At 42.5% G+C, this 26,372-nt stretch overlaps 1 protein-coding gene and 1 long non-coding RNA gene across 2 annotated transcripts in view; one reads left to right on the top strand and one right to left on the bottom strand.

Moving 5' to 3' along the window:
• frem2b (FRAS1 related extracellular matrix 2b) overlaps nt 1-26,372 on the top strand; it is a 67,407-nt gene that overhangs the window by 33,249 nt on the left and 7,786 nt on the right. The window contains exons 5-20 of the mRNA XM_031297438.2: nt 1,823-1,948; nt 3,204-3,455; nt 14,966-15,115; nt 15,941-16,150; nt 16,261-16,458; nt 16,577-16,741; nt 17,362-17,544; nt 17,631-17,761; nt 17,861-18,016; nt 18,267-18,570; nt 18,752-18,883; nt 19,584-19,915; nt 22,529-22,721; nt 22,850-22,954; nt 23,785-23,912; nt 24,824-24,958. Coding sequence (XP_031153298.1) covers nt 1,823-1,948; nt 3,204-3,455; nt 14,966-15,115; nt 15,941-16,150; nt 16,261-16,458; nt 16,577-16,741; nt 17,362-17,544; nt 17,631-17,761; nt 17,861-18,016; nt 18,267-18,570; nt 18,752-18,883; nt 19,584-19,915; nt 22,529-22,721; nt 22,850-22,954; nt 23,785-23,912; nt 24,824-24,958 — 2,900 coding nt within the window. The remainder of the gene's footprint in view (nt 1-1,822; nt 1,949-3,203; nt 3,456-14,965; nt 15,116-15,940; nt 16,151-16,260; nt 16,459-16,576; nt 16,742-17,361; nt 17,545-17,630; nt 17,762-17,860; nt 18,017-18,266; nt 18,571-18,751; nt 18,884-19,583; nt 19,916-22,528; nt 22,722-22,849; nt 22,955-23,784; nt 23,913-24,823; nt 24,959-26,372) is intronic.
• Nucleotides 1,137-26,366, bottom strand: LOC116048364. The gene is made up of 3 exons (XR_004104618.1): nt 26,279-26,366; nt 24,931-24,973; nt 1,137-1,202 (listed from the first exon to the last, which is right to left on the bottom strand). It is a non-coding gene; the product is annotated as an uncharacterized LOC116048364 (long non-coding RNA).

Raw genomic sequence — 26,372 nt, 5'->3', positions numbered from 1 at the left:
CTTTAGGGAAAGTATAAAACAATACAAAGTCATTAAAATAGGCTACATCTTAAGGAATGCACTGAATATCTTAAGGAATGCACTGCATTTTAAGTGCATTTCTTGCAAAGTGCACTCTTTTCTGTGATCCTAAAGGTGAATCTTTGTCTAGCAGCAGAGATTTCAGAATCATTTTGCCCTCATCTCAGCTGTAATCATGTTCTGGCTAAATGCTTCTGTCTAGCTTCTGAGGGCATCAGTGATCGATATTTTAAATACAAAATATATTCACATGAAGACTGAATGCTGAGAGAGCTAACAACCTCCTGAACCTAACCTTAATTATGGAAACAGCTACATAATGAGTAAAAAGCAAACCATGTTTATGGGTAGTATTTTTCTTTCCACAAGGTGAAAAGGATATATGGAGATAACCAAGCTGACCGCCCTTGCATCTGAAATGAGCTCTACAAGAGCAGATGAGCGGTGGAAACAGCTTGACTGTGATAGAGTTGAGTTACTGTAGAGACGTATAAATATGGATAATTATCCTCCTCATCCCATAGGGCTTCATTGGGTGAAAGGGAAGAATTTGCTGTCAACAATGTATGCTAATTATCAAGTTTAGTTGGAACATTGTTGCCCAAAACACCTGTCTCTGGAGGGCAATCAACAAAACTGGCAGCTATCGCTCTGCAAGATGTGGATTTATATATTTTTTTCCTTATGCCTTGAACAGACATTGTCTTCCTACAGCCATATGTCCATTATCATATCATTATACTGTTTACTGTTCCAAAAGTTTGAAAGATTTTGGCCTTGCAAGGTCAAATATACTCTGAAGGCTCATACAAAAATGTATTTTCTTTTGTTTCTTTTCACTGAGAGCGGAATAATAGAATAGCCCAGGGGCTGCCACCATGAAAATGTGAAAAATAAATGATTTCACACCAGACAGGCTAAAGTGGCTCAGACTGAAATGAGCTTAGCGTTTGAATCAAGAAGTGAAGAGTGGCCACATCATCCTGGTCCTCAGGAGGGAAAAGGACGGGTCAGCACCGTGTGAATGTGGCTGACCATGATGCTCACTGAGAGGCAGACAAAGCCTCTGTCTGAGCTCGGTGGATTTCAGGGCTGAAATGTTGAAAGCTCATTACCTTTCTGGTTGTCATGTGCAGCTCAGAGAAGGAAGGAGACAAAGAGATGGAGAGCTGCCAGTAAAACTGTTGAGTGACAAAACAAATTGTTTAACGCGTCTCTGCTTGCAAACCGAATTAACACACCTTTTTATTCTAGCCAATTTATGTGGGCAACTAGACTTCTTATATGAAAGTGTGTGAGACGCTGATTTGTACACATGGATTCCTTACTCTTTTCCTAAACAGCATTATGTTACAGATAACATTTTTCCGCATCCACGTCTCTCTGTTATTCTGTGTATCGCTGTAAGCCGACTGGGTTGGAATATTTGCTGCAGATGAATAAACAGTAGATGGGTTTTGATTAAACGTAATGGAAGCACCATCAGAGGAGCTGTAATGAAAGCTGTCATTGGGCCCAGTGTGTAAGCTGCAACGCCTGCAAGCATATGTATTAAAGGTTATGATTGCAAAAACTGTCACATCCGCTTTGAAGCTTTTTCCTTTTCTCCATCTCTGATCATTCAGTTCAATTCACTTGACATTCAATCTATCACATTCAATATGCCAGAACACCGATAACACACAAGCGATTTCCTCGTACCAAAAGTCAGATAAGATTTAACATAAAAGGTAATTAACTCCAATAATATTAACGCATGTCAAAGTAATGATCTAATGTGGTTGATTTGTCTCATGTACAGAGTCAACAGTGTTCATACCCTCAGCTGCATACAACATAGAGGAGGACATTGGTGAGCTGCTTATCCCAGTGCACAGGAGTGGAGATGCCAGTCAGGAGCTCATGGTCATCTGCTACACTCAGCAAGGTAACACAAGAACTATGCCTTGGAGTTTTAAGGGGCGCTATGCAGTTTTGGACATTGCGTCGCTGTTTTCTGGCTTTTTGCTCGCAGGTTTCTCTATAGAGCCCCCCCTACAGCTTCAGAATAGATATTTGGCAGCTCCTATGTTTACTCGTCTGACTCCTCGCTCGGTCAGTCTGCCGTTTCCTCTTTCTCTGTTCCTCCGACAATGCTTTCCTAGCTTTCTGCTTCTTTTTTGCCGGCTCAGCCATGACGATAGTGTGAAAAACTTCATCACTACCTTGTTAGCTGGTTCCTGAATGGGCGTATGTGTGCAGTGCCGTGAAGCAATTTGTTACATCGCGAGATATTACGCATTACTTCCTGACGCTGAGGCCGGCGGCTCGCCGGTCGAAAGTTGCAAGGGTGGTTTTTCCGCTCACAGGGGCTAGGGGGGAGCGAGACGACCACCATTCAACTAAAAAAAAGTCATATAACCATTCCAATGACCCCGAAGCTGTTCAGTTAAGGTAAATTAAGCTAAAACAGCTGCATGGTTCCCCTTTAAGTGGACATAGGATCTTATAAAGTAACATTAAAAGCATGGTTTTAATTAGCGTAGGTATTTTGCCAGTGGTAACGTTATTAGTGTTATATAAAGTAATTTAGTTGGCAAACTTACAATTTGAGCAGGCAGAGTGACTACGTTCCTAACCTGAAGGATTTCTGCTTGTGCTCGTTGAGGGAAGTGAAGAAAACTTCAGTTGTAAAGGTCAGTAAGGCTATATCCAGCAGTCAGAAACACGCAGGTGAAATATTGAGGTATTCATTTACAAATAGGCGTATTAATCCGGGGCAGCAGTGCTTCGGAAGACGTTGACTGAAAGCCGTTAAGCCCCGAAGCCCCGCCCCCGCACATAGGTCACTGTTTTTTCTTCTTCTTTTTCCTCAACCTATTGTGCGGTCACTTAGTTTTGTTCACAGGTTATTCATATCAACACTGTCCAAACTGCTCCAAATTCCAAACACCAAGTTCATTGGGTACCCAGCAATTCACCCGCCAAGTGTGAAGTAGATCAGATGAAGGGTTGTTGAGGTATTTAAAAGACACACGGACACACGGACACACAGACACGCACGCACGTTGTTCGTGAAAAACTATTTCGGGGGAAAAGAAAACCATATTTATGTATTGATTTGTCATGTGAAAAACACACTGTATTATGGCAGAGTGGATCATTAACTTTGCTTTCTGTAATCCTGTTTTCTGCCCACTCAGTTTCGGCCACAGGCACGGTCCCCACCACAGTGCTGTCCTACTCTGATTACATCTCCAGGCCTGAGGACCATCGCAGCATCCTGCGCTTTGACAAGGGAGAGGTGGAGAAATCCTGCCGGGTTGTGATCATTGATGACTCCCTGTATGAAGACGAGGAAAGCTTCAATGTCACCCTCAGCATGCCCATGGGGGGCCGTCTGGGCTTAGAGTTCCCCGCAGCTAGAATCACAATCATTCCCGATATGGAAGACGGTAAGATGACATTTCACTGATCATAAGTGTGAAATGGAATGCAATACGGTGTCATCTAGTCTGTGCAGGTACAATGAATTAAAGGGCTTTGATTATTGAATCACTTCGTGGCATTTAGAGACGTAAGGTTTTTCAATTTTAATTAAAGCCTCCAACAAAAGGCAGCGTGAATGTGTTTCTTGGCAAGAAGGGCTTTTATCGGATTTAGTTTGAGGTGCTACAGTATTTGTGTATATGTTATGGCTGGTAGCTCAAATGGCTGAAAATTTGTTTTGAAAAAGTTTTGAAAAAAGTGCAAAATGTTTTTTAGAGCAATTCAAACAGTTGGGCAGGTGGGCAGACGCATGGCAGATATGTTTGTGTGCATGTGAAATGCTTGTTGGATTTTTTTTTCTTCTGTGTGCGTTTGTGCTTGTCTGACAATGCCTCAGAGAGCAAGCGTTTGAGTGTGCGAGCCCCCTTCCTGGAGGCGAAGCCTTTATCTCGTATCTGCAGGCTTAGACTGGAGGGCTGATAGTCTCCCATATCTTCCTGACGCCTCTTTGTTCCCCAACACCTGACGGCCATTCCTTAGTTCCCCATCGGAAGCACTGCAGTCTGTGATCGCAGCCAGGCAACACTAGAGCTGAAAAAAACCCGACATGATTGCTGTCTGTTTTTTTTCTTGAATCAAAACCATTTCAAGCTATATTATTGGGGTGATGGTGCAATATTCAATTCAGCATTCTGTTATCTAATTGCTTGGTTTAAGTAGTCGGAAAATCATGATCATTGGGAATTGAGTAATGTAATTGAAGTAAGTTAGCTTCTCCAACTCAAATTAGAGTCTTCGGGCAGGAGGCAGTCCCATTACATGCTGCTGACAATGTCATAGACTTTAATGTTAACTAAAGTAAAAAAATATCCGGATTTGAGCACAGCATAGCACTGATCCAGTTAGCTAATGACCAACGTCTAACCTGAAACAAAGGTTGTTGTTTGTGTTGTGATGTTGGCACCTTTGCCCTCAACATGGCAACTGCTGAAATAATCACATTCATTATTGAGAACCTCTAGTGCTTTAACATCGCAGACATATTCAGTGCTGCATTTCCCCTCCCAAGAAATGTATTCAGACATCTGATAGTGTTGGGGATTTCCCTCCTCTGTGTCCCCTCTTTTGGGACAATGTGTCTGACTCCAAACAAAAGACCTATATATCCCCGCACATTTGTTAAATTGGAATTGCATTGATCCCAAGCAAGAGCCAAATAAGACGATAAGATAAAGTCAAATACATTTGTTTAATCAGTCAGGTATCGAAGTTTCAATACACAGATCTGTGGGATCACAAAGCACGCAGAGACTAAGTTTCCCTAGCAACAGACAAAACTGTCAGACCTTGTGAGCCCCGATCTATTCTTCCCCTCATCTCTTATACTTTCTTTCTTGGGCCCTCTCTTCTTCTCCCGCACAGGGACTGCTATCTTTACACAACACCCGCCAAGGTGAGGGCCACTGCATTATGTCTCGTCTTCATTTGCTCTCACTCGAAGCGGTACATTCTGCTCCTGTTTCACTAGTTATTATTTCTCAATGTACTTTGCTCGAGGCCACTGTAACCCTAACTATCTTATAGTTATGGCTTAAGCTAAATAAGCATACACCAAAACACACTTACACGTACGTCTCTTATGGAAACCTTTTACATTCATATTATATTTATCTGCAAATAGTAAGAACATTATTCTACAATCATTTTTTTAGATCATATCATAGCCATAAGGATTTGAATCATGTGTCCATGAACCTGTGCTGAGGATGTCTTGTCTTCGAGGCTACTGCAGCAGCAGTTTCCAGGCTGTGTAACAGGTAACTCTCCTCTTATATTCCTCTGAGATTCGAGGCAAACACACTTCAAGTGGATTTGACCAGCTTGAGGAGGGCGGAGGTTACGTGGCCGGAATGTTTTCTGACTGTAGCAGCGTCCGCCCGGTGTAACCTGAGAGTGAGTACAGGGCCTTCTGACCTCCACTGCTCCTCAGTATTGACTCCACACTGCCAAGGCAGCTGCTGAGACACAGGTTTTTAATAGGATGTACAACAGTCGGTCCTCCGGCATTCAGCCTCTTACCACTGCAGTTATTACATTTCCAATTATGGATGGCTCTGACTCTAACGGTGTTAAGTCATGCATGTCTTTACAACTGCCAGAGAGCTCATTGTTCGGAGAAGTTATTGATTAATGTCTTACTATGACCGTCTGACTGTCACATACGGTTGCTTGTCATTTACATTTAGGATAAGGGTCAAGGCTGTTTGAGAAACAGGGAGGCTGACAAATAAAGTACATACATATTAGGAAGTACTAGATAAGATTAGCCAACTTGCAGATTGCTTTAGAAGTAGTCTCAGAAAAACAAAGGTAAAGGGTTAATGGTTTAAGAAACTACTCCTTCAGTGGGGCACAGTTTTCAGTTACTAATACATAGCATCTTAAGGTTCATGCATTGCTGCTTTTTCATAGTATTGGAAGGCAAACTCTTTTTTTATGATTGCCTGCATTTGTAGAGTCAGCCAGTGAGTAACTGTTATAAACAATGACTTGCCTGCGTACCGTAATCACATTTTTGTAGCTTGAAAAGTCAATTCATTATAAAATATACTAAGAAACATTCTTGCTCTGCATATCTCCAAGGAGACTTCCTGACAGGCATTTGCCTACATTAGATCTCGTCAGTGGTATTATCACACAGAAAGAGGAGAAAAGAAGGCTCAGTGCATTATAGGATTAACTTGACTCCGACTGACAACCAACGTTAGCAGTCTGTACTCGGCGTTATTTCTGCTTTATCTGCAATCGTGTTATCTGTACCTCTGGTTTTGTCAGGGTGGCTGAGTGACTGAATCAACATCTTATGCATATCCGTTGTCAGAAAGCACCACACTCATAGTATAGGGGTGCCCACTGTCTCATACAGCATGATTTTAAGGGCCAGACTACAGCCTCCTTTTGTGGAAACATTCATTGTGTGCGTTTTCTTGTTTTTGTCAAATTGTGTTGTCAAGACTTTCAGTGACGTTGAGACATGCAATGCCTCGAGCTATTGTCCGACAGCTTGGTTCCTTATTATAATGATACGAGTACCTGACATCAGTTTGACTGCCTGAACACACACGCACACACAAACACATAGGGGCACGAGGTGTTTAGGTTGCCTGCATCTACTGAATAATTGGAACGTGAAGAGGGGAAGGGGGGGGGGTAAGGTGGTGCCAAGCCTTCACATCTCCCTGAAGGAGGTGATAATGAAATGTATAGAATACTGATGGTAAAGTAAATGGTAAATAGCTCTGAGGCAAGCAGTACAAGACCAATCTCCTGTCTGGAAGAGTAGAACGGCAGCAGGAGATTTATTAGCTATCCTGGCTTGGTATTGAATTTAAGTACATACATACTCCATGTTTCTTTCCTAACTCCACTCCAGTATATGTGGAAAGGGAGGCAAATGGGGGCATCACATCCTTCTTTGTCATCGCTCTTGCAGCAGTAGCCGTCCAGTGGGTGTACATGGAAGGAAGGAGTCGGTGCCTGGCCGAGCACCTGGGCCTGCCTGCCTGAGGTCTATGCTCTATGCTAGGGCTCCCCAGGAGGGCTTTCAGCAGCTACACCGCACTGTGGGCTCAAGTAGTTTAGAAACACACACTACTGATATCAGCAAAAAAGCATGTCAGCAATATGTCTTCTTTTCAAGCCAGCAAACCAGAGTAGCACAATATGATGAAATAAGAAGCCACAGGGCACCAATGTATGCACTCCCTACTCCCTGCTCGGTGCAAACATGCACCTTGTGTGGCCACCTACATAGGTACGAGGACGAGCAAGAAACCACACAAGTGCAGTAGGAGGCGGAGCTCGTATTGTCTGCCAAATGTCTGATGTTACCATTGGGAATCTATATTGAGAATGTTTATAGCTTTGACAACTAAATTAGTTGAAGTTTACTGCAGTAATAACCAGTTTTGTAAAAAAAAAAAAAAAAAAAAAACTGTGCCATGGAAGAGAAGAAATGTTCTTTCCAAACAAAACATTCATTTCACTAATTAGCACACCTTCACCCGCAGAGACAGAGACAGAGAGAGAGAGAGAGAGAGAGAGAGAGAGAGAGAGAGAGTAATTAAAATTAGCTCAGTTTGAAATGAAAACCACCAGGCTCTAACATGGCACAGGAATTGTTATTTCTGCCTCTGAAGGAACTTTGTTGGCAAATGATCTCAGACAGTAAATGTAACCAAACCAAGAAAATCCCACTGGGTGGTCTTCAGACTTTTCCCTTTTTACATATCTGGGTCTACATAATTTCTTCAGAAACAAACCATTTAATAGTATTAAATTGTGTTCATTTGCTTAATGTCCCCCTATGTATAAACCCATAATTGAGTAGTGGAATTTGTTTTGACTTGAAATGCATGTTTAAGTCTATATGCCTTATGTTAATCCTTAGAATTGCATTAAATCAGTGATCAGTGATATTCAATCACTGCTTGCTGCATTGTCAGTATGAAAGTTCAATTAAGAAAACCATTTACAATTAAAGCTGCAAGCAGCGATGGACGGGCCCTCGCTCCTCTGCGCGCGACGGGGTTACCGGCGGTCGCCGCTCCTTGCGACCGTCATTTGCGCGGCACTCAGACACCGCAAATCGTCACCAATGAAAAGGGAACTCCCTGCTGAGTTCAATGATACCTCACACAAGACTCTACCTTAGATGGGTCAGCATTTATGAAAGGGGGCGTGGCTTGAACATAGGGGGCGGGCCAAACCATCACTAATGAAGAAGTAACTCTCTGCTGAGTTCATTGATACCTCACACAATGGTCAACCTTAAATTGTTCAAATGTTATGAAAGGGGGCGTGGCTTAAGCATAGGGGGCGGGCCAAACCATCACCAATGAAGAAGCAACTCTGCTGAGTTCAATGATACCTCACACAAGGGTCTACCTTAATCGGTTCAAATGTTATGAAATGGGGCGTGGCTTAAGCATAGGGGGCGGGCCAAAACATCACCAATGAAGAAGGAACTCTCTGCTGAGTTCATTGATACCTCACACAATGGTCAACCTTAAATCGTTTAAATGTTATGAAAGGGGGCGTGGCTTAGCCATAGGGGGCGGGCCTAACCATCACCAATGAAGAAGCAACTCTCTGCTGAGTTCACTGATACCTCACACAATGGTCAACCTTAAATCGTTCAAATGTTATGGAAGGGGGCGTGGCTTAAGCATAGGGGGCGGGCCAAACCATCACCAATAAAGAAGGAACTCTCTGCTGATTTTATTGATACCTCACACAATGGTCAACCTTAAATCGTTCAAATGTTATGAAAGGGGGTGTGGCTTAAGCATAGGGGGCGGGCCAAACATCACCAATGAAGAAGCAACTCTCTGCTGAGTTCAATGACACCTCACACAAGACCCTACCTTAAACGGTTCAAATGTTATGAAAGGGGGCGTGGCTTAAGCATAGGGGGCGGGCCAAACGATCACCAATGAAGAAGGAACTCTCTGCTGAGTTCAATGACATCTCACACAAGACTCTACCTTAGATGGATCAGCGTTCATGAAAGGGGGCGTGGCTTAAGCATAGGGGGCGGGCCAAACCATCACCAATGAAGAAGCAACTCTCTGCTGAGTTCAATGGCACCTCACACAAGACTCTACCTTAAATGGTACAAATGTTATAAAAGGGGGCATGGCCTGAGTAAGTGGGCGTGGTTATATTATAGGGGCCGGCTCATTATCACATGTAGACCACACATTCTAAGTTTCATGTAAATCGGATGATGTTTGTCACATAAGGCGCATTTCCTGTTGCCAGCCCCCCGCTGGCAACAGGAAATGCGCTATGACCAAAAGTCAAATATGGCCTGTAGGTGTCCTCAGGCCTGGACCCTTGTCAATCGTGAGAATTTTCGGGCAGATATGACAACCAACGTACACTCAAGTTACAACAATTTATTTGTTCATCGCTCAACACTCAAAATGGCCGCCACGCCACGCCCACACCGTCAGACGAAAAGTTTTTCTTTTAATAACTTTTCATCTTTAAGGTGTTGGGATGATAGAGACCAAGTTTGAAGTACATCGGATGAAATCTCTAGGAGGAGTTCGTTAAAGTATAGCACCTTGACTTTTAGGCCTACTTCCTGTTGCCACTAGGGGGCGCTATGACTTTAAGTAAATATCGGCCTTTATTTGTCCTCAGGGTTGGACTCTTATGAATCCTGAAAAGTTTCGAGCCAATCGGACAATGTACACTCGAGTTACACCCACTTCCTGTTTCGGCGGCGAAACGCACAAAATGGCCCCCCGCCACGGCCATGCCCTATGACGAAAAGTTTTTCTTTTAACAACTTTTCATCTTTAATGTCTTAAGATGGCACAGACCGAATTTGAAGTTGATCGGATGAAATCTCTAGGAGGAGTTCGTTAAAGTACGACATGTGGAAATGGCCAAAATCACACTAATTTCGAACTTTGAAATCAAAATGGCGGACTTCCTGTTGGGCTTAGGGTATGGCTTCAATGACGTTTTTTGTACATCTTGACATGATACATATGTGTACTAAGTTTCGTGAGTCTACGTTAAACGCACTGCAGGGGCTCAATTTTTTTAACTTTGTAGGGGGCACTAGCGAGCCATTTTTGCGCGCCTATTCCCGAAACCCTTAAAATACGTAAATTTTCACCAGACTTGATGCGACCGCCAAATTTGGTGAGTTTTTGAATATGTTAAGCCCCTCAAAAAGCCAATTCATTTGCCGGGAAAAGAATAATAATAATTCCTTCAGTTTCAATAGGGCCTTCGCCGCTGTCGGCGCTCGGGCCCTAATTAAAATAATCAGTTTGAAATGTTTGGATAATCCAAATACGAAAAAAAACAAGTACTTCATCACATTGATGCAAAATTCCTTTAAATCAAATACTGCCAAAGCACTTTTGCTAATTGATTAATAACATTTCCAGCAATACTATAATATAAGCAGATATTTAAGGGATAGTTACTTTGGCATAAATGATATATTAGACTTTTTGATGGATGACACTCATTTCATGGTACACAGTGTGTTTGTGTGTGCCTCACAATATGCAATTGCTACACTGAGAATGCAAGCAAAGAAACAAGTTGTTGGGCATATATAGGTAGTGTAAAGTTACAATATTTGCCCACAGTCACAGAGATCCATGCAGGTTCAGTTCCCAACAGCTGTGCCTCCAGCTGTTCAAGACCTCCAGCAAACAATTGTCAGGCTACACAGGTGCGACGGTCGGGAGGGATCATTGTCTGCCTCCTGCACCTTCGATCCCTGCTGCTTGTTCAGGTTGTTTGCTCAGTAAAAACCCAGCAAACCCAGGTACAAATGATCAGCTGGTGACACATGGCTAGATTACCAAGATCATGGGCTCTGTAAACCTTAGGCCCTATGTGTGTCACCTAGTCTTGTGCTAATTTAATTTATTGAAAATGTGTTTAAAAATATGCACTACTACACCAAAGTATAAACTGACATGATAAGGGTGTTTGTCAGCATAGGAATACCACACACCGTGTACAGAGATTGGGAGGAATGGGTTTTAAAAAAGGCACCAAGCAGGTCATTTAGCTCTGGGCCCACTATCAGGTGAGTCCAGTCATGCTATCGGAGGAGGCACGTGGATGTGTAGACACTCCGATGTAGAAGTGGCTAATGCCAGAGACAACAAAGTCTAAAGTGGAGAGGACAAAGGGGTAGAAAGTCTCTACCGTAAAAACAAACAATAAAGATGAGTAATCAAGTAAAGTAAAAAAGATAAAAAGAGGCCAAGAACTCAAGATAACAAGTAAGGACACAACAGGACTGGTGAACAGAATCGAAATAACGGCAGTAAACATGAGGAGGTACAAACTGACATGATCAATAAAAACATAAAACGGACTATGGTGATTAGTGGGAAAATATGTATGCAAAAGGTTATAGCTGGTTGTATTATGTTGCTAATAAAGAGATCTAAACACAGCCTAATAGCCTTTCACACTCTTGTTTCTGTCTTCTTCTCAACACCATACACACACACACCGACGCCTCCAACTAATGCAAAATAGATACACGATACTATGGAGCTGCTGCTGAAAATGTGTTTATGCCAGGCTTATTGCTAATGTTGACAGTTTTTACAAGAGGGACATGAGTTATGTTTAGGGCTGCACAATATGAGGAAAATATCAAATTGCGATTATTTTTACTGATATTGCGATTGCAATATGATTCACGATATTGGAGGGAATGATACATTTATTGGATCATCATTATCATTTTCATTGAAACACATACACAAATGTACTATAGTCATGTAGTGTGATTTTTGCAAGAACCTGTACCAAACAAAGATGTTTTCTGTAGTCTGTAGGATAGGATTTGTAGGCCGGGACGTCTCTGCAGCACCACAATACTAAATTCAGAATGGTTTGACACATATTTTGCCTTTAACAAATATTGCGCCCCCCCTACGATTTGGATATTGCACTAGTCCATATTGCAATTTTGATAAAATTGTGATTAATTGTGCAGCCCTAGTTATGTTTCCCTGTTTTCTGTATAAAAAAGGTAAATCTTCTGGCAACTTGGCACTTAAGACTGTAAAGTTTACAAGCGGTCCAGGCATTCTACAGTAGCATGCATGGACAGCTGCTATCCTCAGAATACCTGCTATTTTCCCAGCGGCAGACCATCTGCACATAAACGTCCACACCCTTACAGTTTCCACGTTTGGCTACCATGGGTTCGGAGAAACTTGTCTTTTCTTGCAAAGATAATTGCTGTTTGATATTGACTCTGCTTCCGGGAAAATGTTTTGGTGGTTGGGGCTGTAAGACATGAGAATGCTTGTACAGCAGGTCTTCACTCGTGTTTTTATAGTCTTGTGTCAGTTGCCTGTAAATTTTCCTCTGGTTCTGAAGGTATGATTAGGAGCTGTTTTAAAGATGGGCGGGTTCCGTGCGTGTGCAGTATATCCTGGATGAGGATGAAATAAGGGGGAACCCACAAACCCTGTCATTATGTCTCACCTGGATTTCCATTCATTCTGATATAAACAGATGTCCAAAGTACTTAAGCAGAAATGTGCTGACTTTAATCAACAGCTTTAAGACACTCAATCCAGAGCCTCCTTTGAAAATTCAAACGTTTCTCACAGTCGTCAACGGTTAACGTTGTAGATTATTCTGTATTGAATATGGAGCTGCTTTTTATGCTTTTGAACACAGTGCAGAGGAACATTTGCCAGGGCTCACATGGATCTCACCATTAGAGAAGCCACTTAGCGCTGTGGGAATGTCATGCAAAGTTCAAGTAGAATCAAGCAGTCAGTGGGAGTGTAACAGTCCCCTTCGGGATGCCTGTGCCTCTCCTTGTGCCTTTTATTTTATTCTATGTTCACACGTGCGACAGTGAAGATACTGCCTTTGTTTGGCTTTGCTATTATGGCATATTGCACAACAAATTGTCCGACATAATGACTATACGTAAGGTGCTCTTATTTCTGACTTACTGTAGGTTTCATATTTTGAATTTCTAAAAAGAAAAGTGAGTGGTTAAGCTACTCAATGACAGTCCTAACAAGTCATATATTAACTATATACAATCTAATCTTATTAATCAGTTAAATTATTTGTTTTTTTGGAAGAAATGAAAGTGATTACACCTTACATAAGTACAAAATAGCTAGGTCTAAATCTGGATCATCTCCATTTCCATTCAGGTAACCCTAGATGGACTGTGTGGTGTAGAAGGCTGCTGCTGGCTGGGCTGATGGAGCCCAGGAGCCAGTGGTTTACCTTTCAGTTAATGGGCCGTAGCTCTTTGAAGCTCACTGTTTGTCTGCTTCACAAACCTTATCTGATTACTGGACTAGTACAACAGGGTCTGAGTTCTTGGCTGCCGTCCTCCGGCTAGTAGATCTGATTACTCCTCTTGTTGGGGAGCCTGTGCAGGCAGCCAAAACCATCTTTGTTTGGTTTCTCTGTGGGGAGAAATTCTGGCAGCTGCAAGCCTCTTGATGCAGCACTCATTGTCCCGGCTGTGCTCTCAGGACAGATTGAAGCGTAAAAGTTTGCTGTCCTTTGCTTGCTCTTAGGGGAAATATTACTTTAACCACAGAGGTGGCTCCTCTGAGAACCACAAAAAGCTTTGCCTAAAAAGACTGTTTCCCTTTTAGAACGCGTCTTATCTTGTTAATATAGAGCTGTTACAAGGCAGACTGCAACAAAAATGTGCAATATCATCTGAGACTCAGATTACTTGGAAGAATAATGACACAGTGCAAAATAATAAACACATTTTTCTTGATCACTAATTGTGCCTGGCAGCACTGTTGACACTGAATCCCTTTATTTTTCCCTGCTCTTGTATTTTGGTTTCATTAGATAACATTATCATCACACAGTTAGAACAGTATGCATTTGTTTTTGTTTCAAGCAGTTATTGCTCAGTTCCACATCCCCGCCCTCCTTTTTGCCGCACACTGTGTGATGAGAAGCAGCTAAGTATCGTTTTGTTGATGCAGAGTTCCATTGTCATGGAAACCACAACTCTGCTCATGGCCATTGTCATTCACTTAATTTATTCATTATTTGATCACAGTTGCTTTCAAAAACACAATGTTTTTCCTGCTCAGCCGTGGCTTGTTCCCATTAGTTATCATAACAACGATGTATTTGAACAATTATGAGAACGTATGCATTTTGTAACTAAAAACTGCTTCTCTTTCAAAATGGTTTCAGCTTGTGGCTGCTCAAGTTATTTCTGTATGGCTGTCAGGGACTATGACTCCCTGCAGTTAAAGTCCATAAATTGTCTCTTTGTGATGGCAGTTCTTACAGTGTTACAGTCGCTGACTGCACCTCGTATACAGAGGTCCCTCAAGCAACCGTTTCACAAGCAGCATGACATGAGAGAAAACAGACTCTGAAAGGGTTAAATAGAAAAATAGTGGGTGAGCTTGGCTGCAGTGGAATCTCAGCTCATAGAAATACTAATTGCAGTCAGGCAGGCCTGGGCTGGCACACCGAGCTCTACATCCCCCAGACCTCCTGTCAGGCCTCCTGTCTGCCTCTCAGACCATTCATTTTCAAAATCAGCTCCACCACCACGCTCACCCAGAACCAAACTCAGCTCTGCCTTCAGGTTACTTGTCATCTTTTAAGAATCAATGAATCAATACAGATGTAGAAATCTCCCCAAAAAAAAAGAAAGTGTTGTTTAAGGGCTACAATTACAGTGTTGACTACCTTCTGGCGTTTGCGATGGAAACATTCTCTCAATTTCTCCTGCAATCAGAGGTAATCTCACAGAGTACTCTGGCTATTATAGATTCAACTCAGCAATTTCAACAGGCCGGTCGTATTGTGAAACAGCTTAAAGATGATTATGGATTACATCCTCTATGTGCTTTTTCCTCATCTCCTTCACTCCTTGCTTTGTTGTTCTTCCCAGCTCCCATCTTCTACTTTGGCAACACTGACTACCACGTGGATGAGAGTGATGGCTTCGTGGAGGTGCAGGTATGGAGGACGGGGACCGATCTTTCCAAAGGTGGAACCGTCACAGTGCGCTCCAGAAAGACAGATCCTGTCTCGGCTGAGGGTACGTGTCCCCGCGAGGCACCTTTCTCTGACAGCTTTGGCTAGTTAGCGCTTAGAGAAATGTAAACCACAGGAAACAATAGACTTAAGTCATCACCCTGTCACTCTTTGTTTTCCTGAGCTCAAGAGTCACTGGTGATGTTAAAGCTGGAAATGTTAGGTGGATGAACTGAGGAATGTAAACATTGTTTAAGGTTAGGGGGAGAGAAGTCAGGGCATTTTCTGTTGGGCCTATGCCTTCTAGCCATCTGATATATACGACTGGTGGCTATATCTCCTCGAGCCTTCCCTACAGCCTCTATTATCTCCAGCCCCCGGGCTGTCTTCTTCTCCCTCTTGTACAGATTCTTAACATCTCTGCTCTTGCCCCCTGATAACTGTAATAATAACTAGCATCTAATCATATGCAGAGTAGTGGAAATGCAAGCCCACACTTATGCACATAACTGGGTCAGAAGTACATGAGAAAAGCCTGCGGGCAAAGGGTGAGCTCTCAATACTCAAGACTCTTCAAAGAATGGCAAATGAATAACCTGTTAGCGCTCGGGGAGATATCCAATTTCTCGCAGCTCTCCTTTAATCACACAACAAATTCCAACTGTTCATGGCTATCAACCATGAGATAGATCGCGTCAATTTGTCAGCACACATGGTTTAGCCTTTCATCTTGCTCGCTGCCTGACATTCACAAAGGAATTATGAAGTAACATGAGAACTGCTGTCGAAATGAGATCAAGTGCTGTAGTCCGTTTGTATTGTATCCACTATGTCCCATAAGCACTATGTTCTTTGAAACATTCCTGACCTATATTGTGCTGTGGAGCAGCTGGTGTGGATTACGTTGGGATCAGTCGGAATCTGGACTTCGCACCGGGGGTCACCATGCAGACGTTTCGTGTGACCATCCTGGATGACCTGGGCCAGCCGGTGCTGGAGGGGCCAGAGAAGTTTGAACTGGTACTCCGGATGCCCATGAATGGGATCCTCGGGGAGCCGAGCAAGACTACCATCCTCATCAATGACTCCGTTTCAGACTGTGAGTAAAAAAATCTTGGCTGTAATCAAAATACATTTAAACGGGTACACTTCGCGATTTAAGATGTTTACACTATATTATTCATACTGGGTTGAATTATGTTCTTCTAGTGCCAAAGGTGCAGTTCCGTGATGCTGTGTATGTGGGCGATGAGAACGCAGGGCAGATCTCAGCTACTGTATACCGTAGTGGAGATATCAGCTACAAGTCCACAGTACGCTGTTACAGTCGGCAGGGGACAGCCCAGGTCATGATGGACTTCAATGAGAGGCCCAACACAGATGGTTCCATCATCACCTTCTTACCAGGTGCTGTAGTGAAACCTAGCACACGTCCCATTGCATGGGTTGTGTTGATCTTTACTTGTCCAATTCAATTACAAGGACATGTCACCCAATAGCTGTTTTTCCTTCTCTCTCTTCTCAGGAGAGATTGAAAAGCCTTGTCTACTGGTACTAGTTGATGACACAGAACATGAGGAAGAAGAAGAGCTCCGTCTTGTGTTGGGAAGCCCCAAGAGTGAATCTCCGTTTGGAGCATCTATTGGAAGGCAGAATGAAACGCTCATCAAGATAAAAGACGATGCAGACAGTAAGAATGCTTTGTTCTGCGGTGATACCTTGTCCCTTGCAATAGTTCTGTTTAAATGCCCCCATGTGCAGAACATTTACACGAGTAGAACATGTTTTAAAGCCTCTGAACACCCACACAGCTGATTTGTTATTCTGGCTGATTAGACCTCTGCTCAGGTTGCAGGTGGGCCTGGAGTTCAGATGGAAATTTATTAGGTCACAAATCTTTTCTACCAATAAGAATGATAAAGCTGTCATTTGTCCTGTCCTAACAGATGCAACAAAGCTAACAGGAGACTCAGGAAGATGCCAATCAATCAGTCTATAGAAACTCAGTCATGGGAAGAGGTCTAATCAGCCAGATTAACTGAAAAATATGTGTGGGTGTTCAGGGCTTAAAGGGCTAAATTATCCCAATGGCATACATTTAGTTTGCACAAAAAAAAAAATGGACAATTTGTTTGATCTGTGTGTTGCTGTTTCCAAAGATCTGCCATAGTGTCTTTTATGATATCACCCCTGGCGCAGCAAATACCGAAAGTTGCACACACAGGGGCTTTTACAGGGTTATGTGGTATGCTGTAATGTTAGAGTTACAGCTTACCAACATGATTGAAACTATATGTCGTGATTTCCCAGAGGCGATTATTAGGTTTGGAGAGACCAAATTCAGTGTGAATGAGCCGAAGAACAGCGGCCAAGTGTCTGTGGTGAAGATCCCAGTGCTGCGTGTTGGAGACACCTCCAAGGTCTCTGTTGTCCGAGTTCACACGAAGGACGGATCTGCTACCTCTGGGGAGGACTACCATCCCATATCTGAGGGTAAATAACACTAGCACTTTTCTCAGAACAGCATTTATTTGAAATATTCTCACAAAATATTGATCAAATCTCTCCTTTCTCTGCAGAAATTGTCTTCAAAGAGGGTGACACAGAGCACTATGTGGACGTGGAGATTTTATACGACAGTGTCAGAGAAATGCGGGAGGCGTTCACTGTGCACCTGAAGCCTGATGAAAACATGGTGGCAGAGACAAAGGTGAAAATTACACCAAATTAACATATCATTTAACTGTCAAGTGTGTAACTACCTTCTCCGTGAACATCCTCCTAATTGCCCTTGCTTGTCAATCAACAGATGAGCAAAGCCATAATCTACATCGAGGAGACCAACAGCATGGCGGATGTCACATTCCCCTCGGTGCCCAGAGTGGTGTCTCTGCTGCACTACGATGACATCGACAGGACTGCCGACTCTCTCCCTGTGGCTGGATACCCTGTCATTTGTGTCACTGTATGTCCCAAGTGATAGTCCAATGAATACTTAGGAGCATACTTTTCAGTCATTTACTCTGCTAATGATTCATTTAGCAAGACTTTCTGACAGTGCAGCTTTATAGGTAAATACTGTTAATGAGGTAGTATTTAGCTGATGTGCCCACTTTACTCAATTATCAGCTACCTTGAGGGATCATCAAGAGTAATGCAGTGATTTTCTGGGTGCATTTCACTCACAAGCATCATTTCTTCTGTCTCTTTTCCAGGCCTGTAACCCCAAGTACCCAGACTATGACAAAACAGGCTCCATCTGTGTAAGCGAGAACATCAACAACACCCTGACTCATTATCGTTGGCTCGTCAGCGCCCCCACCGGCCCCGATGGCGTCACCAGCCCGATGAGGGAAGTTGACTTTGATACCTTCTTCACCTCCTCCAAGCTCATCACTCTGGATTCAGTCTACTTTCAGGCTGGCTCCAGGGTCCAGTGTGCCGCCAGGGGCGTGAACACTAACGGGGATGAGGGTCTGGAGCTCAGTAGCCCCATAGTGTCCATCAGCGTGGACGAGGGTGAGTGCAGCTCACTCTCTAACTTGAAGTGTTTATTCTCTCTCATGGAAAAGGCGATAAGCTGCTACTGGCTGCATTCTGCTTTCCCCGACAGAAAATTGAAACATGAAAGAAATTTCTGTGGAAGATAGTTAGCGGGAACAAAACGTTTGATGTTTGTTTGTGTATGGCGTGATTGCAGGAATGTGCCAGCCTCGTGTTGCCGGCACAGTGGGGGCCGAGCCCTTCTCTGCCAAGCTGCGGTACACTGGAACAGAAGACACAGATCACCCCAACCTCATCAAACTAACCGTCACCATGCCCCACATTGATGGTGAGAACAGCAGATTAAATGTCTAGTTTTCATCAGTGGAAATATCACTTGGATGCAGGTTGTTGCTTTGAAACCCCTCTCGAGCAGGGACGGGAAAGTCTTGGTTCCATATGTCACTCATTAACCAACGTCTTTTACAGTTTACGGTCGTCGCTAACAAGCATCAGTCAAACATGAAGCCACTTTTTCAAAACTCTTCATCATACAGTCAGCATAACCAACATGTATCTTGGCCAAACAGTTAAACTCACCTCCAAAACTCACTCAAACCAACAAAACACTTACTTACATATACTCAAAATAAGCCCGTTGGACCAAAACACTGGCAACACCTCTCACTCGGAAAGCAAACATCGTCGCTCATAACACACTGACTGAATGATTTTTCACATAAATCAGTATTTCATTAAAGAATAAGAAAAACACCTTTTCACTTTATTGACTGTACTAAAGTATATGGAACAAGGTTCATAGGGTTCATAGATTTTGGGAAATGTGGCCACTGAATGCATTTTGGGTGAAAGCCATGAAAAATCAGTCACAGTTTGGTCCACGTAGACTTTTTTTTTTGAGTTTTGACAATGTGACATTAGTTTTGAACCAGTACATATTAGCAATCGGAAAAAAAGGTACTTCAGTTAGTTTTTCTAACATTTCTATGCTTTACTTTTCTGCCTGCCATATGTGTATCCTCCCTCAGGTATGTTGCCTGTAGTGTCCACCCGAGCCCTGTCCAACTTCGAGCTCACGCTGAGCCTCGACGGTACCCGTGTTGGCAACCATCGCTGCTCCAATTTGTTGGACTACGCCGAGGTCAAGACTCGCTACGGCTTCCTCACTGAAGCCACCAAAAATCCGGAAGTGATCGGCGAGACGGCCTCTTACCAATACAGCACTTTCCTCAGGGGATCCAGTACACTACGGTTCTACAGAAACCTCAACTTGGAGGCGTGTTTGTGGGAATTCACTAGCTACTATGACATGTCTGAGCTGCTCAGTGACTGTGGAGGCACCATTGGGACTGATGGACAGGTACGCAGCCCCACCTTTGAGCTTTAGCTCACCTCTGACCCCTTTTGTCGTCTCTAGACATGAGGAGCAACGAGTTCAATAAAGCAGCAGACCCCTTTGATGATAGGAATGTGGACTCAGCAGTTTCTGGTCCTTTCTGGTCCCATTTTCATTTCAAAATCCTCCCGGATTTTCAATCCCAATTAATCATTTACAGGCATATTAAAACCCTGCTTCTGCCTACTTGGTTTTCCTTTAAAGATCCTAAAGTAAATATATACCTGTGGAGAAGTCATCCATTATTGTCTGGAGACCCATGTTGGCCTGTAGTAATGACTAACCCGACACCCTGCTCTCTTCAACTCCTGACCTCAAGACCAGTTACTTGTCTTGTCAAAATGGCGAGTCAATAACCAGCAGCCTCATAACAATCTGCATTAGCCTATTCTGCTACGTGTACAATGTGCTAATTGTAGCAGCAGCTGTGATACATGGAGCTGGAAGGAAGAATATCTTAAAGCCCTCTGTGTCCTCCTGGCACACAAACCTTGTAGCCTTCAACATTTGCATGCACCTTGGAAACCCACTGTTAGGTGACTTGCAGTTAATTAGGGTAGAGTGTTGATATAAAGGCCATAAGAGTGCAGAAGGCACTGCATGGTGAAAACCTCCGCTACGCTCCCCACTGAGGATTATTAATTCAAGCCCTACAGCACTCACTAGTATATTTTGGCTCTGTAGATATACAGATATAGGAGTGTATATTGGTTTGTTATTTTAATGGGAGTTTCTCATTTTACATGGCTTCAGGTTCATTTAATAACAAAGACATCACCCAGGTGACAACAGCCTTTGTCAACAAGTGGAACTGTGTTGCCAGTAGCTACATGATGTAACATGATGAGAATGTGGTAGTAATACACATGTCTTTACAAGTAAGCAAGACTGCTGCATGCAAAGCAATATTAACTTTACCTTGAGGTTAAATGAATAATTCACATACTTTACAATAAATTGTGAGCACTATCTTACTGGCCGCATTGATCAGAGATAATCCAATCATTTATAAAAGAAAATAACAGAAAATTATAAAAGAGATGAACCTGCGGCAACCTGTCATCATCTACGGAGCCCACTCAGGCAGTGTTATCTTTTTTGTGCCTCATTCTATGAAGAAGGCAAGGTGTACTAGCCAATCAGAGGCAGAGTAGGACGGGTCTTCGCAAAAATGCGGATGAGGAAAAAGTCAATCATACTACCACAGTAACAGGCTGTGCTCCTGCCAATGGCTGTGAAAGAGGTAATTTGGCATGCAGATTGGAACATTTCCAAAAACCTCTCTTGCGCACTTGATGCATGTGTGCCATTGGTTGAGCTACTGCGTGCCAATGGTAGCACTCATGCCTGAAGTTGCTGACCCCTGACAGACATAAAAGTCATTCCTGAAGAACACACATCTAGCAATCAAAAAAACTCTTCTTGGGAAAATGGCGTACATTCAGGTCTTGCACATAACTGTATGTAGAATGTGTTGCTATGGTTACTGAACAGAGCAAAAGACGGTATGTACTGTAGATGCATAGACGTAGACGTCACAGGTTCAGTTTCAGGATATGTAAGGCAGGATCAATGGGAAAAGAAAGTGCCTTTGTTTGTGGGTGCCCTGTCTGACCTGAGTGCTCCTCTAAGTGGCAGAGCGAAGACAGCTCTGTGCAGGCCGGGGGCCAGTGTCATGTCATAGCGGAGGGCTTAGTGCCCAAGCTTAACAGGACCATAGGAATCTATTAAGGCCTAGCAGGATGTGTCAGAAGGCCATTCTACAAATCATTTGCCTGATCGCTCAGCGCCCAGAGGCGTAGGCACGTCTACACATGAACACAGAGCCGGTGCAGGCTCTCACAGGTCAGAGCAAAGTGCAGATACCAGAAAGTTCTCCCTCTGACCACTTTCACCACTTGGAATCCTTTAACCATTTTAGGGCAGCTCTTTTAGAGATGTGAAGTTTGGAGCAATTCAATATCCCCAACAAATGTAAATGTAGGCCATTCTGTGTTTGTTTTTTATGTTAACCAATTACAGCAATACATACACACAATAGATTTGCAATTGAAATTGAAAAAACTGCAGTACTTAGAAAAGTACTAGAACATTTTTCATTCTTACAGCTATAGAACATAAGGTGAACTACTGAAGCCTACTTGAAGTTCCGATCAATCCGTGGACTGAAGCACTACTCACAACAGAACTCAAATCAGCCATAATGGTAGAATATTTATCTCCAGAGGTATTGCACTTCATTCAGGATGTTATAGAACATCAAGTGAACTTACTGACGCCTACTTGAAGTTACCATTATCAGCATGATATCCCAGGAAAGTGGGCTTTGGGTTTGCTAATACATGAGTCGCCAAGTCCAATTAATCCATGGACTGATGCTCTATTCAGATAACACCTTGCTTAAATCAGCCATGATGGTAGAATATTGTTTATCTTCAGAGGTATTGTACATGCACTTTATTCAGGGTGTCTTGCTGTTTTCCTCTTCATACCTTTATAACAAAGCTAAATTAATCTGTGAAATATGATTTCATGTTTTTGCTCTTACACTCTTAAACATGTTGCTTTTCACTGCAGGTGTTGAATCTGGTCCAGTCCTATGTGACCCTACGAGTCCCGCTCCATGTGTCCTATGTCTTCCACTCCCCTGTGGGAGCAGGAGGATGGCAGCACTTTGACTTACAGTCGGAGCTGAGGCTCACTTTTGTGTACGACACTGCCATCTTATGGAGGGACGGTATCGGTAGCCCACCAGAGGCTGAGCTACAAGGTAAGACCTGAGCAGTGGTTTTGTGATATAAAATTGAAGACTACTTCAGAATGTGTTATGTTGACTAAATGTGGGATTGTAAATGAGTTAAGGAGCCAAATTAAAGCCGCCTGTGATTGTCTTTGCAGGTGCCATGTACCCAACCAGCATGCGTATAAATGGCCAGGGACGACTAGTGGTCAACTTCCGCACTGAGGCTCGATTCAGAGGCCTGTTTGTGTTTGCTCATGCAGGTACCGGTTGTCATATAGAAGGGATGCACATGTTGTGTTTAACATTTTAAATATGATCGTATGTAAGATGCTGCTGTATAACAACTCATAACAAAAATAATTGTTGAAAGTGATAGAATATGTTTAGTGTAGGAGAGGGTTTACTCAGCTTTTAAATGTCTGGCTTCTACCTGTGACAATGCATTTCAAGCTATACTATAATTCTCTTTTCAAAATAATTCTTATTCTTTATTTTATAAAGGACAACACACATTAATCAACATTTCTGTAAATGTGCCAGTGTTAGCCAGCCGGCTAATTTTCAACTGTAGTCCTTTGGCCAGATGATTTTAGACCAGAGCAACAGGAAGCAGCAAGACATTAGTACAGGTTAAACTATACAGACAGAAGTCAACAAGACACCACACAGACAGCTAGAGCACCAAATAAGCTTTCTCAGTAAGCCATTTCTACAGGAAGCAGCAAGACATTAGCACAGTTCCACATCAACAGTATCCCCATTCAGTATAAGAAGCCATGCAAGCATCAAAACACAGCCAAGCAACACAGACCCGAGCACCGTTCAACCATGCAAACCAGGTAACATGCAGTAATAAAAAGATGAAATAGGCTACGTCACTCATGAGGGAGGCATTAATATGGCACAGGTTAATAAGATGGTAAAGTAGTTCAAATACATTTTTCATCCTATTTTTCACGAGTACAGTATTTGTCTGTCAGTTATGTCTTTTTTTTTTTTTAAGTGTTTTATCTTGCAACTGATCTTGAATAGACAAAGTTTTTTGAATCTTAGATCTACATATTCTTTAACTGATGTATTTTTGCATCAGCTTCACCACTCACCTCCATGGTCATGTGTCCGGACCACCCTGGGTTGACCTTTAACCTCAGTCTTGTGAGGAATGAGCCAACCTACAACCAGCCCATCCAGCAGTGGACATTTGTCTCAGATTTTGCTGTGAGTAAAAAATGTTTTTGTTTTCCAGTAGGGCTGCACAATTAATCGCAATTTTATCAAAATCGCAATATGAACTAGTGCAATATCCAAATCGCAGGGGGGCACAATTAGACTGGGTAAACCCAGCCCGATCTGCCGGCGATTTGATTTCTCCCTGCAGCTCAGGCTGGAAACCTGTACGTTTATCTATCCTGCTTCCGTTACAAATTTACGGGAACCAATCACAAACTGGCTTATCCACCTGGCACGCTATTGGTGGGTTTAACATGATGACGATAGAGAAGCGACCAAGCAGCTTCTTGTTTACATTCAACAAGCCGGCCACCGAAGTGCAGCACTCCATGGCAGCAACCCGTTGATGCTGCTGTCGCTGCTACGTCACCCGGATCGTTGGTCTGATTGGTTGAAGGACTATCCAATTGCGTACAGAGTCATTTGAACTATGCCCATTGATCACGCCTCTTGTGCAGTAGAAAATACAGAGCAGACTCCCCAGACTAATGTTCAATCTTAAAAGATTGAGCTTGGTCTGGTGTTAGCCAGACTAGGGCACAATATTTGTTAAAGGCAAAATATGTGTAAAACCATTCTAAAATAAAGTATTGTGGTGCTACAGAGACGTCCCGGCCTACAAATCCTCTCCTACAGACTACAGAAAACATCTTTGTTTGGTACAGATCCTCGCAGAAATCACACTATAATCATTTTTTTAAATTATTTTTATATTTTTCAATGAAAATGAGAATAATGATACAAAAATGATCATTCCCTCCAATATCGTGAATCATATCGCAATCGCAATATCAGTCAAAATAATCGCAATTAGATAGTATCCTCATATCGTGCAGCCCTATTTTCCAGTTTAATTGTTTTTACACCTAATTCTTAGCAAACATAATTTCCCTTCTCAGGTGCGTGACTACTCTGGCACATACACAGTGAAGCTGGTCCCCTGCACGTCCCCTCCCAGCCTGGAGTACACCATCCCTCCTGTCTGCAACCCCAGAGAGCCTCTTACCTTCGACATGGACATCCGCTTTCAGCAGGTGACCTCGCCTTGTCTAAAATTACAGAGGGAAAAGTGGGAAGGTTTGTTGATTCTCGTGAGGAAATGTAGTCAGCACAACCAGCATTCTGAAAGAAACGGAGCATATTATTTTCTAGAATTAACATGAACTTAAAGATACATTGGAGGCTCTGGCATTTTTTTAAACAAACAATCAGATTAAGTTTCAAGCCTAGTTACAACTACAATTCAAGAGCTACTGTGATACCAAGACCTGGTCAAGAGAGAACATTTCTGAAAAGTTGATTACTTACATAAGGACAACATTTTTTTGTATTACAAGTTTTCTAAAATGTTATGTTTAAATGTCCAAATGAGGCATTTTCTTGCTAAATATGCGCTCTTTTGCATACATTTACAGAACAGAAACGTGAACATTGGATGAAGCCAGGTTTAAAATTCTTGTTTCGTTTTGTTGACATATTAGAGTCAAAGACTTTACAGAGGGAATTTTGGATCTCTTTTTGTCACTCAACAGATATCACAATGAATCTTTACCAGTTTACTCACATAAAGACAATATTTTTGTACATTCAATTTTTCTGAAATTTTTACGTTTAAAAATATGCAAATAAGGTGTTATCTAATGCTAACTTTTGGTGAATTTAGGAGAAATCTACAGGCGCAAGTAGACCAAGTGTAGTAAAATAAACCCTGACTTGTGTATTTGGGATGTTTTCTGCCACCAGTCTAAAAGAAGACATGTTATGGAAGCAAAATAGCCCAAAACTCAAAATTGAAAAATTATGATTTTGCTTGTAATCCCCTTAATTCCATATGATGTGCAAGAAAATAACTATAATGTCCACTTGAATGTCCACAACATTTGTCCAACTCAAAACAAGGCCACATAATCCAACCAAAATGTCCACATGACATGGCTCAAGTGCACCAGAGGTTTGACTTTGCAAGGGTTTTTAAGATTGATAACATTTTATTTCAGCTACACTAATGGTAATTAAGAATTTAACGTGTATTGATTAAGTCATATATTTCACTTGAACTCACAAAGGCTTGTTTGAATATGGACTACTACTGTACATTTAAAAATGAAGCCAAGCGGTGTGGATTACAGGAAGTATTGTAGTGAGCCCTTTACCTAACAAAAGAAAGGCCACCACTGTTGCTGAGTCACAGCCTATTTGTTTTAAATTTGTGCAACAAATGATCAAATGTGCAGGGTTTTCAACACAAAGGCGGTTTCATTTGGTATTGTTCGTAATCAACAGTACAGCCAGTTTATTTGTTTATCTGTCTAATCCATCCAATCATAGACAAACATAAGGTAACATTCACCTACTGTCATTACTGCATGGTCAAAAACCAGTGTGAGAGTTCCAGAGTCAGCCACCTGTGTGCAGTTACCTCCTGATTACAATCAGTCCTTCCAGAAT

Source organism: Sander lucioperca, chromosome 5 (genome assembly GCF_008315115.2).
Source record: "Sander lucioperca isolate FBNREF2018 chromosome 5, SLUC_FBN_1.2, whole genome shotgun sequence".
Lineage (NCBI taxonomy): Eukaryota > Metazoa > Chordata > Actinopteri > Perciformes > Percidae > Sander > Sander lucioperca.
Note: the sequence above shows the minus strand (reverse complement) of the source record. Positions and strands in the feature narration are given on the sequence as shown.